At 42.7% G+C, this 14783-nt stretch overlaps 1 protein-coding gene across 1 annotated transcript in view; it reads left to right on the top strand.

Moving 5' to 3' along the window:
- LOC118770450 (transmembrane protein 178B-like) overlaps positions 1-14783 on the top strand; it is a 59481-nt gene extending 44698 nt beyond the window's left edge. Inside the window, exons 4-5 of the mRNA XM_036518117.1 lie at positions 12577-12714; positions 14285-14783. Of these exons, the coding sequence (XP_036374010.1) occupies positions 12577-12714; positions 14285-14535 (389 nt within the window). The 3' untranslated portion in view covers positions 14536-14783. The remainder of the gene's footprint in view (positions 1-12576; positions 12715-14284) is intronic.

Below are 14783 nucleotides of genomic sequence, written 5' to 3'. Positions count from 1 at the left end.
TGACAGAACGGAGCTCATATTTCTCCGCCGCACCCCCCCTCTTGCACGCCCCCGTCCCAACTGCGGTGAGGGGAAAGCCAGCCTTGGATTAGCGAAGCATTAAGCACCAGCCTGCAAAAATATAATTAACAAGTTAAGAGTATTACCATGCGTACATCAAAAGATTTCGCCTCGGCTTGCTTGCTAGAACAATGCAGCGTGTGCATTGAGACAGATCACACTATCTTTTTTTTTTTATTGCAACATCCCTGTGCTTGTTGTTGTGCTTACACTGCAATCCCAGATGCGAGGAAGTGACAGTGACTGACAGCAGACATTAGTATTGCTCCCACTTCGTCTGTGCCATTAAGAAGAATTCACAGCGGCAAAGCTGATTTATGGCCCCATATCCCTCTTCAGTATTGGTCACAAATTATTTCTTCAGTTTTTCAGAAAATACCACAATGTTATGGCTGGTATTCCCACACTGCCTGCAGGGCAGCCTCATATGATTTATTTGACGCTGGGTCTAAACTGGTTTGGGACAAGATTGAAGTGTTTACACGTCGTGGAGTCAGATCAGAGTCACTCTCGCACCCAGAGTAATAGTTTCTGTCCCACAGCTCTCTGCACCCACAGCACTTTGAGTGAAAACAAATATGAAAGGAGTAAACAATTTATTTTACCACACACAGGCACAGTAACATGAAGCATGCTCTTCTGTAAATGTCAGTGATTAAGCATGCCTCATGTGAAGCCTGCCTTTATTGTTAAAACTGTCTCTTTAACAAAGTCTATTGCGTTTTGGCTGAGGGTCATAGAAAATCGTAGGGTAAACACTTATTTCTTTTATTTTTCTACTTAGCCAAGGATACTTGCAAAACAGACTTTGTCTCAGTCAAACCTACCTAGTTAAATAAAGATTAATAAAAAATAAGCACTTTAAATGGTATCTATTGTTGGTTAGAAATTTATGAGTTTGTTTTAAAATAGTTTTTTAAAACAAGAATTTATAATTTGAGCTTGACATTAATTTAAAGTTTTCTGAATAAATGATAAGTATTTGAAAATGACCCCAGGGAAGGTGTTTATGCGAATGAGCCAAGCTCACAGTGTGTCAGTGTCGCTGTTAGGCAGATTTATAAAGCGCTGGGATATCCGACCAAACACTTTCCCGGGGATATATTTCCTGATAGAACTACTCTGGGGGCCTTTTAATGATGTACGGTGCAATATTGTGGTTGCCTGATGGATAGCCTGCCAGCTCTGTCTTCAGTAAGTAGTATCAGTATTGCCAGCATCTCCATAAAACCTGTCAACATCTGCATTTGATCAAAAAAGACATCTTATGAGAGGAACATTGCATGAATAGCAAAATGGGAAATCAAGTACATGTTGAATATAAATGAAAAATATTTTGAAAAGCACCAGCACCTTTATATGGAGAGCGGAGTTCCATTATCCTTCATTAATCAGCTAAACATTCTTCTCTCTTAAAAGCTGCATACACTTCTCCTCTCTAAAGAAAGTTTCGTGATTAACTTAAAGTAGACTACCCTGAGCCAAAATTAAGACATCTGAAAGTACTCTGTGCACAAGGATATAAATGGGTAAAGATCTGAATATATCCTTCTACACTTACAGTTAGTTGATCTACAGTGGTTTTTCAGCACTGACCTCCCAATAACATTCAACCACAAATTCAAACTACAAAACAACACCACATATTCTTCAAAATGGATGTGACCTCTGAGCATGGCCTTCCTCTTTACAAGTGCAAATCTTTGATGACTGGCTAACATTACTCCTTGGCTGCTACTGTATGAACAGTATTACAGTGCTGAGCTGAAGTTGAGCCATACTTGCCATACTTTTACTCACCCCACAAAGAAGCATGGGTGTGTGTGTGTCACAATAAAGAGCCTCAGACTTTGGCCTTAAAGCGTCTTCAGTGACATTACAATCATTATCCTGTAAATACCACTGCCCAGAAAACACAACATTTCCACTGATCCACCCTGGATATTTTGTCTAAGTAATTCCAAATGTTAAAAAAAATGCTCTATAAACATCATTTAATTCTCAGTTAAGTGTTTTGTATTTTGGAAGACAGAAATGTGACACCATTAACCAAACAAGTTCAGAAACAGTCTTCCTGTGATAAATTTACCAGAACAAATGCACCTCCAACAACACATTTCATTTTTGAAGAACTCACAGCAGATTTCCAAAAATAATGAGATCAGTATTCAATTAACAGCTTAATCAAACTAATTAATTTAGCTCAGTTGAAAAGAACAAACACACAAGGGTACTCCAACACAAGGATTTAAAAACATTGCTAAAATAAATGATTACTACTTGGCAAATTAATATATTGCAGTAATGTTTTCTTTCGAAGTGGTTTTTAGAGCTGTTATCCAAAAATCGGTGGTTTACTTTTCAGTTACCATGTACCATGTATTTTTAATGTTTTGTAGAAATCAAGGAAGTATTTCAGCAAGCAAGGAACCCAAGGGAAATTATTTTGTTGAATACAGTACTCTTACCCTGGGGTTTCATTTCCTCATAGAATTGCATGAGATATCTTTTATGACAGTTTATGAAATACTGGGAATAACTTCTGTGATGCAAAAATGTGGTACAGCTGCGTTTTTTTTTTTTTTTTTTTACTTTTCTTGGTAATAAGCAGTGGCATTGTTTCAGAGAACACAGGGTACAGTATAGTATCAGCATAGGTCTTTGAATTCAATGCAACACATAACCTTTTGGTTACATCAACTTATTGTAGCAGCAGCATGGTGTAATGGTAAGGATCAAATCTTATAAACTTGTTTGATTCCTGTTTGGGGCACTGCTACCCACAATTGCCACATTAATACCCAGCTGAACAAATTTATAAAATTGTAGCCTATTTCACTCTGGCTAAGAGCTTCAGCTAAATGACAATAATCTAATGTAATATTCAATCTTACAAGCAGCAGAATCTCTGAGTAGCAAAATCCTGACAACACTATAAGAGGATCAAGCACAAAAAAAAATAATAAGTGTGGAAATTCATGACATTGGTACTGATACTGTACTCCCATTGCCACACAAACACAACTGAAAATGATTTACATAACCCTGATAACAGCGGATGACCAGATACACTCACCATGACTGTAAATGCGCTCTACTTGACTTGCCACGTTTGCCGTCAGTCACATTTTGCCCTGTCATCCCAGACCTACTGATGAACAAGCGATAAAAATGTGTCACCGCCGTGAGAGTCCCCATCTGTCAGGTTGTCCCATCCTTCTGTCCCCCTGTGGGGTGCTCCAAAGCAACCCTCCCCCTCCCTCACTGAGGGATGATGGGCAGGTTCCTCACCACCTCTGCACCCCCAGGGACCCCCCTGCTTCTAACAGCCCTGACAGCGCCTTCCTCTTGGGTACATCTGTACCCATCCAGGCCCCTTGTGTAATCTTCAGCCAGGACATCCTGCCCCTCCTCTGTGTAACCTCCTCTCCCAGTCACAGAACGCTGTCCAATGGAGCGGTGGCAGCGTTTGTCAGCTGTGGGCCCCGTGCCTGATGCAGTGGTGGGACCCCCCATTTGCATCCAAACAAACCCCCTACCCATTAAGTTATTCTTTCTCCTCCATTTCAACTCAGGAGTATAACTTTTTTCCCACTAGCATGTTTTAGTGAGTTTAACAATCACCAATATGAATTCAAAAATGCCCACTGAAACTGAAAACTCACTGAAAAGTGATAATTGCACTTAATTCTGACTCATAGTTCAGTACACATTGAATTTTTCTAAAGTTTACCATGTTCATCACTTAAATGAATTTAAATAAGGGAAAAAAAAGTGTTTGTACAGTGTTATGCACAATTGTTGAATGAAAACACGGGTATGTCCAACGTTTCTTTCTTTGACATGTAAGTTGGACAACTGAGGGTTTATTTCATGTCAATGCATGAAAACGTTTATTCTATTGTATAATTGCATACATGGTCTTTATTCTTGGATGGGGCACCGTGCATGCCCAGCTTGTGCCCACCGATGCTACCGCTGCCAGTGAGAGCTACATTACGGGCTGCCTCGTCAGGAGTTCTGGACAGGCCAACCTCTCGCCATGAAGCTGATGAGTGGGAAATACTGAAAGGCTGGCTTGTAGGTCAGGCATATTGGAAAGCCCATCAACTCAAGCCTCTTTGCAGCCGACAGCGCATATGTATCATACTATCCAGACCCTCAGAATTCTAATTATATTCTCCATGCTGTTCCCCTCCTCGTGGTGTTTGACACAGATAATGAAATCGAGCCTCATTGCCCCCCCCCCCCCCACTTCTCGTGAACTCTGCAGACTGTCCTCCTTGACAACACAGAAGACTAAAGGCTGACCTTCAAGAACAAAAGGGCGTTTTCTTAGTCGCTGAGTCAGGGGGAATAAAACCAGCAGATGCGCGGGGCACAAAGACACAACAAAGCCTCTTCATTTGGGGGGACATCTTCCAGTGGACAATAAAATACAGCTTTAGAACAGTGCATCAATATGTAGTTGTAAGCTTTTGAATGGCTGTCAGAACCCATTAATGCAGCTGTCCTTTGGGGAGATTTGTTAGAAATGCCAGTCACAAAGCTATTTTCTTTTCCAAAAACCTTTTAGTGGCAAAATCGACCTAGATCTGAGGAATATAATTGAAAGGGAATAGTGGTACAAACCAGAACAATAGACTCCAATAACCAATAGAACAACAGCATGTCAATAGCTGATTCACTTCCATTAACCACAAAGTGCAGAGGCTTGCTTTTTTATGAGTATATACATATATATAGAAAGGGAGAGAGAGAGCGATAAACCATCTAATATCTTGTTAATATAGAGCATCTTTAATATGGAATACCATTGCTAGAGATAGAGATAATGTAGTTTGGCGTTAGCTTATGAGCATCATTTAAACTACTACAAGACTCGCCGCACATGCACATCACAGCTAGCAGGTGCTCATGTGAAACATTGTGAGATTTCGGGTTGGCTTTGTTATACCCGATTCTCAGCAGTAATGACAAGGACAGCATTAATCTAAACAGATATCCCATGAACAGGTAGCTACAGGCACGCAAACAGGCAGCACACATAGCTCAGAGCTGGCCAGCCGGGAGTTACAGCTCTCAAAAAGAGGGCAACACACGATGACAGCGTCAGACGCCAACTCCCCGATACACTGATTAATATTAAATCGAGACCGGGGGAACATTCTCACCACGGCTTTGTCAAATAATTCTCTGCTCGGTACAGTGACAATGGAGAGAACAGAACGTCTCAGGTGCCGTCTTTGAATACCGAGCTATTCCGGGCCAGAAAACCTTGAATCTTAATTTGCAGGGATTGTAATAAAGATGAGCATGCAAATCTTATGAGTAAGTGTCGAAATTATCTCTCCATCAGTACTGTAGGAAAATGACTCACGCACAATGGCATTCCTTCTGGATTATCCCAGCACTGTTGGACTGCCTTTCAGACAGATAAGAGAGAGAGAGAGAGCCGCAGTTGTAGTTTTAGGGGGGGGTGCAGTGTGACGGGAAACAAAGGGAGAGAAATCTATTGTTTTAAATGAAGGGATTTCATTCCACAGTCATGCCATAAACCACTCTATCAGCGTTATTAACTGCAGTCAATAGTTAATGAATATCCTCTCCCCCCCCCCCCCCCCTTTCTGCTATTCTAACTCCCAGTGTTCATCTGTGATGGTGTGAGCTCAGCATAGAGGACACAGAAATCTTCTCCTTTCAACCCATCATTTCCCGCACCCTGTTTTCCATGACTGACAACTGAGCAGTGAATTAGTGGAACAATCCATACCAGTATGAAAGCCGTTCTGTTTCCTCTAACCGTGTCTTATGGCGGGGGTTGCCTTTCTTCGTGTCACAGCACTGCGCATCATTTGCACACGTCTGCCAATTGTTTGACCTTGTGGAAACGTTTACCCTTCGTTCGCCGTGCCCAAAAGCGGGCCGCGCTGATGCCGTGAAGATTTTGCAGGTGAAATCTTTGCCGTGCTTCTGAAGGGAGTTTGTTTGCTTCTTTTGGTTGCGCTTTGCCATCGAAATGTGCATTTACAGGAAATAATGACTCACTGTTAAATGTGCTGCCTTTAGCTTGACTGATGAATGGTGATGTGAGAAAAAAAACAATGCCACCACATGTGACACAATAACATAAGGGAAAGGCCAGTCCATAGTGATTATTGAGGTAAATGGCACACTTGCCGATCATGAATATGAAACAAAAAAACCCAAACCAATTAGTTTAAAGGTGACAATTTCTGCCACTGTAATTTAAAGCTCACCAATTACCACTGGTGTTAAAACACGAAGTGATAATTGCAAAGTAAACTAGCCTATTAATCACTTCTCAGAGAACAGGCCAAGATCCCCTTTTATGTGCACCTTGACGTAAACAGCCACATTTTGAATGAAATACAATAAAATCAACGCAATTTCCGAAGAAAAAAAAATGTTGTTCGTTATTTGTTGCGAGACCACAGTGCTCGCACACGTATCACACAGAACATTTTCATAACCCCGTTATTACAAAAATGTGTAAAATCCAAGGTTTGCATTGGCTTCGTAGCAGAACAGCAGTAGAGTTATGTGCACTAAATTTTCCGAGCTGGGAGCTGCCACCCCCGGTACCCTTTACAGCATATCTGAGTCTCTGTCACGAGGTACCTTACCAGTGACTAATAGGGCAGCAGGGATCTATCATGGATACCTGGAGCCCAACAATTCTTTCCCCTCCACTAACTTTGCTATTCATGACACGGTCTGACATTTCAATTAGTGGTCTTCATGTTGTTTGTTCTGTATGTGGCAGTGTGCTTGCCCTGAAAAATGAAACCGTTTCCCTAACACTGTTCTCTCTCTGAAACGATGTCATGTTATTTCATCAACTGGTCTTCACTGGGGCAGGGGGGGAACGACAACACCATTTTCCCCTGCATTTTAAAGTGTTTTTCATTTTGTGTTTTTTTTTTTTTTTTTTTTCTGTGGGGACCATTTACGTCCGAGTGGCAAACACCTCTTCCCTGGAAAGTGTGATGGATGGATATGTAGTAACATCAGAGTCTACTGTCAGACAGAATAACCATACAAAAGGGGCCTGGAATTCATAACTATAAATTCATTGCAGAACACATGTCAGAAGCAATACACGTGTAGGAGACTGTTGGGTGTATGCAAGAAAGGGCACAATACACTAGCTTTGCATACGTTGGCTCACTTTCCTTGGTAATTCACATAGGCAGTAGGAAATGCTGTTAATTTAGTATTTGCCCAGACCACTCGTGCATAACCTCGGTTGCACACTTGAGAAAGAAATGCATTTCACGTGCTCCGTGGTTGTTTTCTACCATGCAGAGTGTTTGCATGTATAAGAATAAAGGAACATGTATAAGTATATACAAAAAAACGTGTGTAAGAGTAAAGGAAATGTCTTAGCAATTATGACAAATAAGTTAATAAATTGATAAGAAAATCTATTGGTACAAATTAATAAAGTAGTAATTAGCAGATAAATAAATATATATTACAATGAATAAATAAAAAAAAAATAGAGTGTGAGGTACTTTACACGTAATAGTTAAGTAATTAATCTCAGAGAGAGGTTTAATACCCTGAAGGTGAAGAACAACAGAACATCATATCAATCAGGTCTGTTGCTAACACACACACACAAACACACATGCAGGCATACCAATTCATTCCAGCAGAGCAGTATGCATTTGTATCGACAAGCTTCAGTATACACATGTTTACATATGTACCTACAGCACACTTTTTTTTGGTGTAAGAACATGTCTGTTATAATGATTTAATGCCAATAAAATGTAAAGCATGTCAATGAAGCCTTCTGGCCAGAGGCTGTGGGTTTGGACCCTGACACGGGGGGTATGAAGAAACCGCACTGCGCATCTCTCTGACCGCGTCCGAGACGAAGGGCAGTCATGTTTGTGCTCATGAATAATACGAAGCGAAAATTCACACCTAGCCGTTACCTTCAGGATCTGAAGAGGGCAGCGAATTTTAAACACGAGCACGGTCTCTGCCAGCTGCCGGTTACTGAAGCCTAGGTGATCGAATGAGCCCAGGTGTGACTGAAGGCAAGCCCCTTCCCCCAGTGACCTCAGACCCCGCAGTTGCATTCATTAGGGCTGCATCTCATGCTAGAAAACCTTCGGGAAGGAAACAGGAAACTCATTCCAATGAAAACGTGAACACATGGTACATATATGACATTGTACATGCCATAACAGCTGCATTAAGCATTCATAACACATGTTATGACATGCGTCATGTATCATGTACAAAGCAGGATGAATGTTTAATGCAACAATTATGCCATGCTTATGTAAGGTTTATGTATGCTTTATGAAGTTGTACTTAATTCTCAGCGGCTGCCGTCATTCAATTTTCATGGGGGGGGAAAAAAAAAACTTGGGGAAGAATGTGGAAACCAGGATTACAGGGTGAGAATGGAGAAAAAGGGACTACGCTAAAATAATGTCGCAGGGCAGACAAGCAGTGAATGAGAAGTAAAGATGAGCACCAAAAATAAGCCCCGCACCATCACAGACTGGATTGTCAATTACAGAACGGAGGATCATAAACCTCCCTGATTACAGGGACCTCATTAGCGTGAAGCTGAAAGACTCTATGGTAATCAATGGCACATGGTTAACATAAGCCTGAAAAGCAGATTTTTTTTTTAGCTTGTTTATAGGCAGGGGGTTTTTACCCAAAGCAACCCACTTCTTCTTAATGCTACAGCAAATTGACAGTCAAGAAAATAAAGCCTTATTTCAGCATCTATCAACAGTTATTTCAGGGAAGCTGAATTGATGGGTATTGAAGTCCTAGTGAAATTGCTTTGTACAGCCTACCCTTTTCATAATACAAAACTTATTCAGAAGCCGGTCAAGTCGTACAAACAAACATCGTCCAAAGAAAGAAAGAACTGCAAAAGAAACAGCTTTTTAAACAAGGATTTTGAAAAAGAATAAATCAAGGTTTGGAGTTTACTAGAGGCTTTATTTTCTGTGCTAAACCTGGAGCTGTGAATGATCAAAACCACAGGACTATCAAACAGAAGTGAGTGTTGGGTTGAAGATTCTGGCCCCGGGCCAAGGCAATGACTGACAGGGGCTCTGTTTTTTTCCACTCTCTGTCAATTTAACATTCTGTGTGTGGGAAATGCTGATGTAGCTTCAGTGCCGTTAGAGGCCACGTATTTTCTCCCGTTTTCCTACACAGAGTGTTTGACAGCCATTGCAGTGACTGATAGGGTCTGAGCGCCTGGTCTCTGCTGTCATACGCTGACAAAAAAGATTAAATTGCAATGTCTGAAAATACACAATTGAAACTATTGCTATTGTAGTGTTTTTTTTTTTTTAAATGACATGTAGAACTGAAAATACAACTGGTTTAATTTTGCATTGAATCTTAATGAATGGAACAAAGACCTCAACACTCTTTTGCGGAAGACATTGTTGTGCTGATTGTACTTCTGAATTCATTTTTGTGCGGGGATCCACGATTGGAAATGTCAATCTGCCTAACAAAAAACATCCGTCGCTGCAGCCGCAGTTAATTTGGGAGCCGTAGTAAAGTACGTGCATGTGTTCTGCTAAATGAGACACAGAGATTTGTCTCTCTTTTAACGCACCGTGGATTAGACTATCAATTACCGGCACTTCTCTTTTATGGTTGCAGACGCCGGTTGCGGCGTTAATTAATTCTCCCAAAAATAATCTCCGAGCCCATTTTTCATTACGCGGAGAAGTCAACGTGACCTTAACCCCCGATGAAACTGCACCTGTTTCACGCTAGGCCGTGTGAGAAATATGTTTTTGGGGGGGGGGGCAGAGAGGAACTTCTGATGGAATATATCAGCCTCCTCCAGCCATGACCTCTCCCTGCTCTGTTGTTTTTGCTGGGGCTGATGAAGCCGGTGCCACCAGGTGCTGAACGGTATTAATTGCGCCGCCGGGAGCGCGGGACAAATTACCCGGGGAGGCCGCAGCGAGCCACGAAGATTCTCCGCAGCTCCCGGCGCATTATTCTTCCTCCGTCGCCACAGCGCAGGTGCGGCGGTGCCGTGGTTACAGGCCCACTGTGTGTGCGAGAGGTAGCGCAGCACCACGCTGGAGGAAACCGAGAGCGGAGTGAAGAATGCAACAGATTGGAGTCTTGGGTTGAACACCGCTGGGCTACCTCAGCAAATATCCAGTTATATGAATGGATTATTCATAAACAATGCAAGAGACAAGCCGCTGTGGGTAAGGGGGGGGGGTTGTTTTAAATGATTAAAAAAGAGAATGGGCAGAGAAAGCAGAACAAAAAGTTCAGCTCCCTGCTAGGTGAATCCTCCGCTTCAGCCCTGTTTGTTTTCGGTAGAAAACAAAAAACGTAGTTCGGGGAGTTTACTTCACATGTTGCTCCAACAAGATCCACACTCCCTTCGTCGTCTTTGAAAGAAGGCATACAGTGACGGTTCTGTACACCTAAAGTCTCACATTTTTCTGCTTCCAGTCAGTAATACTTAACTATAAGTGTTATAGTTTGTGCATGCAGAAACGTGCAATCCCACCACTGCATGCAGAGCACGTTCACAGTAAAATTCAGCTTGTAGTATGTCACCTTTTTAAGGGATGCTGACACAAAAGAAGAAGGAAAATCTGTTATTTGCCTTTTACAGGGGAAGTGCAGCAATGATAACAACAGTAGCCATTTACCTTGGAATGACAGAATATTGAAGCCAGAGTGCTTACATTTCACGTGAATGCTTTGCCACCTCAGAGATAGATCAGTGTAAGGTACTGCTACTGTATCTGTCAGAGGACAACACAATCCCTTGTGTGTGTGGTGTCCTGAGGGGTCAAAGGTCAGGCCCCGCAGAACTAAGGAGTGACAAGCAACTTGACAAGCAGTCCTAGTGGGAGTCGCCTCTCTGTGGGTGGCAGCCCACAGAAAGAAACTGAATGCAGCTGGGCATGTCAGATACACAGCACACAGCACAAAAACTGATTCACTAATACATTATAAGGCTATTTGGAGAAATGTCTGTGAGTGCATTATTTTTTAATCTTGCATTGATGCAATGTGCTGTTTGAGTATATTCCAAACAGTCGCCTTTGAGCTGAAACGCGCTCAGCTCGCTTTGCATTGTGGAAAGTTACAAAAAGTTTGCCACAAAACCTGCTGTGCCAAATGACCAAGTCCATTCCCAGTGAAATTATACCCCATTTTCTTTGTTCAAGGGGTTTCATTACATTGACCCTTTCATTATGACCAAATGACTCAGGGTACTGGAGGACACCAGTGATGGGTTTGGCCTCCATTATAGAACTCAGTTCGCCAGGTGGGACACAAGCATATAAATAGGATAGGATGACATAAAGCAATCAGTCTGATTATACTTATGCAGTGTTTCACCCTTAATGGAGGAATACCCTGGGAAACCACACTATGGGGCTTTTTACAAAACAATATCAATCTATTACTTATTCAGATGACTATCCTTCTACAGTAGGGTTGCGTATTAAACTGTTGCTCTCTGTAGTTTTCACCAATCAAGTAATTGTGTGTCTATGCACATCTATGCTGCTTAATGAACCTGTTGAGTTCTCATTCAGCTTCCAGCTTGGTCCGAAATCTGTGACTCTGATAACAGCACACCGCCTGCTGTTGGAGGTTTCGCACCAAAACGTGAGGTCCTGCAAACCGGTCAGCGGCGTTTTTCCGACGCCGTCACCCTGGCAGCTGCCCTGCCTGTCATCGTTATTAAGCTCCCTCCATCGGGAGCTCCGTCCCGGCGGACAGCCCCACGTTGACCTGTCAACTCCAGTTTGTTCACATAGCAGGCTGGCAGTGTCCTCACACCTGACTGAACTGCTAATGAAGCCGGAGCCCATTGAAAAATAAAAAAGAAACAATCATTTTTGACTCATGACAAGGGCCCCCAGTGACCTGCCCACTGGCTGATCGCTGAGTCCCTGATGTTTACACAGTGAGGTAGAGTTTTACAGCATCACACTTCAGCTGTCATCCCAAAGCGGCATCCCTTCTAACACCGTAGCAGCGAAACCAAAATCTGAGGATAGTGGGTCAAGATGCTGCCAGCCAAACAATGTATCAGGTTTCTTCTGCCTCTGAACCTGGGGCTGAGACACCGAACTGGAATGATAACACCCTCCAGTTTTAAAGCTAAGAGAGCTGCGTGTTGTGGGCCGGTGTGGCAGTGGTGGGGGAGACAGGGGTGGCAGTGCAGTACAGTGTTAAGGAGCAGGACTCGTAACCAAAAGGTTGCCGGTTCAGTTCCCCTCTGGGGCACCACTGTTGTACCCTTGGGAAAAGTAGTTAACCCAGAATTGCCCCAGTAAATAATCAGTGGTATAAATGGATAACATGTAAATATTGTAATATAAGTCGCTCCGGATAAGAGCGTCTGCTAAATGCCCATAATGTAATCTAATGTTGGTGTTCTCGGATTTGGCTGCTTGACTGACATCTCCAGCTCACCGTTCTGTTTCTCTGCCCCTCCCCCAGATCTGCGGCGGATGACAGCAGGCTTCATGGGCATGGCGGTGGCCATCATCCTGTTCGGGTGGAGCATCGGGGTGCTGGGATGCTGCTGGGACCGGGGTCTCATGCAGTACGTGGCCGGTCTGCTCTTCCTCATGGGAGGTGAGTCTCTGCCAACCTGGCAACCAATTAGGCCCAGACAGCATGCCAAATATTACGTGTCATTTCAGTTTTCAGCCTCGATGAACATCAGTTCATTTCAGATTGAGCTCTTTTTGACCCATCATTGGCTGAACAGGCGTTCAGTGCTCACAAAATAGTGTTATGCTTGCACTCACTGGTCTGGGAATGTTGCTCAATCAGTTTCAATGGATACACTTCTTTCCTTTTGTGCTGGATAAGAGTGTCTGCTAAATTCCAACAATGTAATGTAATGCAATAATTGAAACGTCTGAACTCTTTTAAAGATAGTGACACACAAGTTCAGAGAACACACAAGTTCAGAACCAGTTATGAAAGGATAAATGCAACTCCTGGTCAGAAAGATCAATGCTTCTGATAACTGAGGCATTTTTTTAGCCAGCAGGTGATTGAACAAAAATACAGCAGATGATTCAAGTTTCCTTCCGGTCAGTGACTTTAATTATATACTTAATGCCCGATTTAAAACAAGAAACACATGTACCTCCAGTGGACACCACTGCCACCAAAAATAAGTTTAGCAATACTGGATACAGCGCCAGGTCACAGCGCCTTCATTAGTTTGCCGCTGAGGAAATCTGGAGCAGCTTGCATACACTTAGACGTAATTTGGGAGCAGTCATTAGTGAGAGTAGCTTTTGGTTAATGCATGAATACAGGACTCCGTACCCAAAAAGCCTAATATTTTATAACACGGAGAAAAGCTGAAGTGCGTTCCCCTGACGTGACCGTCAGCGCACGGCTCTGGAGTGTTGGAGACGCAATTAAGATGGGCACCGGATTAATGTTATGCCATGTGCATGCATAATGAATAGGCAATTAAAAGATGCTCAGTAATAAAATGAAGGTTTATGGAATCCATGGGGTGAGATTACAGTGGCCAAACCCCAGCTGCAATGCTGTGAGAAGTTACGCAGGATATAAAAAGACCCTAAATTTAGAGTGAACTGATTAAAAAAAAACACTATTCTCTTCAGGACAAGGACGATTTGCACTGAAACAGGAGATACTCTGTAAGTCGGTGATTTACAGTGACATAATCTACAAACTCTTTGGAAATATGCAAGCATCAAACATAATATTTCATGCATTCCTGACCCTGCTTAATTCAGTAACATCAGTACATCACTATTATTTTGTTGCCTGAGACAAGTCATCTGTAACAACTGATCACAGCCAGCATACAATCTTTGTTATAAATAGACACTCCATGGGACTCTTGTAAGGATTTTTTAAATATGAATGCTCACCTGACATCGCAGCAATTAACCCTCTCAAAAAATGCAATCAAAAACTTATCAACTTATCACTGCAATCATGTCATCACCTGCAATAGCTGTTCAATGCCAAAACTGAAGTACATATGGTAAACAACACCAAGAATAAAATCATGATAATATAATCTGTCACAGTCAGGATTATTGCATAAACTATAAATAATCATACTGTATAAGTGCAACAACTACTATTACTTATTATTACATAGTAATAACAAGTTATTATAATGTTGTTAAACTTTGTGTCTTTGCAGGTACTTTCTGCATTATCTCTCTGTGCACCTGCGTGGCTGGCATTAACTTCGAGCTCTCCCGCTACCCCCGCTACCTGTATGGGCTCCCTGACGACATCGGCCACGGGTACGGCTGGTCTATGTTCTGCGCCTGGGGGGGTCTGGGCCTCACCCTCATCGCCGGCTTCTTCTGCACCCTGGCCCCCTCCATCCAGCCCCTGCCCCGCTCCACCTGCCCCAAGTCCCGGCCCGAGAACGGCACGGTGTGCTGAGGGCCGCCAGGCCGACGCCGCCGCTGAGAGCAGGGGACACCCTGCCCGCTTACGGGGACACCGAGCAGTGTGAGGAGAAACACTAACACGCATAACTTTAGAGTCATTTCCGATCTCTCCTGGATACGGATGCAGAAATCGGTATTTTATATTGTGTGTGTGTATAAAATGGGGGGATCTCTATCTGGTCTCATAAAATAGACATTATGAATCTGTGGCAAATGTTACAAAAACTGCTTGATCGATCA

This window comes from Megalops cyprinoides, chromosome 23, assembly GCF_013368585.1.
Source record: "Megalops cyprinoides isolate fMegCyp1 chromosome 23, fMegCyp1.pri, whole genome shotgun sequence".
Classification (NCBI taxonomy): Eukaryota; Metazoa; Chordata; class Actinopteri; order Elopiformes; family Megalopidae; genus Megalops; species Megalops cyprinoides.
Note: the sequence above shows the minus strand (reverse complement) of the source record. Positions and strands in the feature narration are given on the sequence as shown.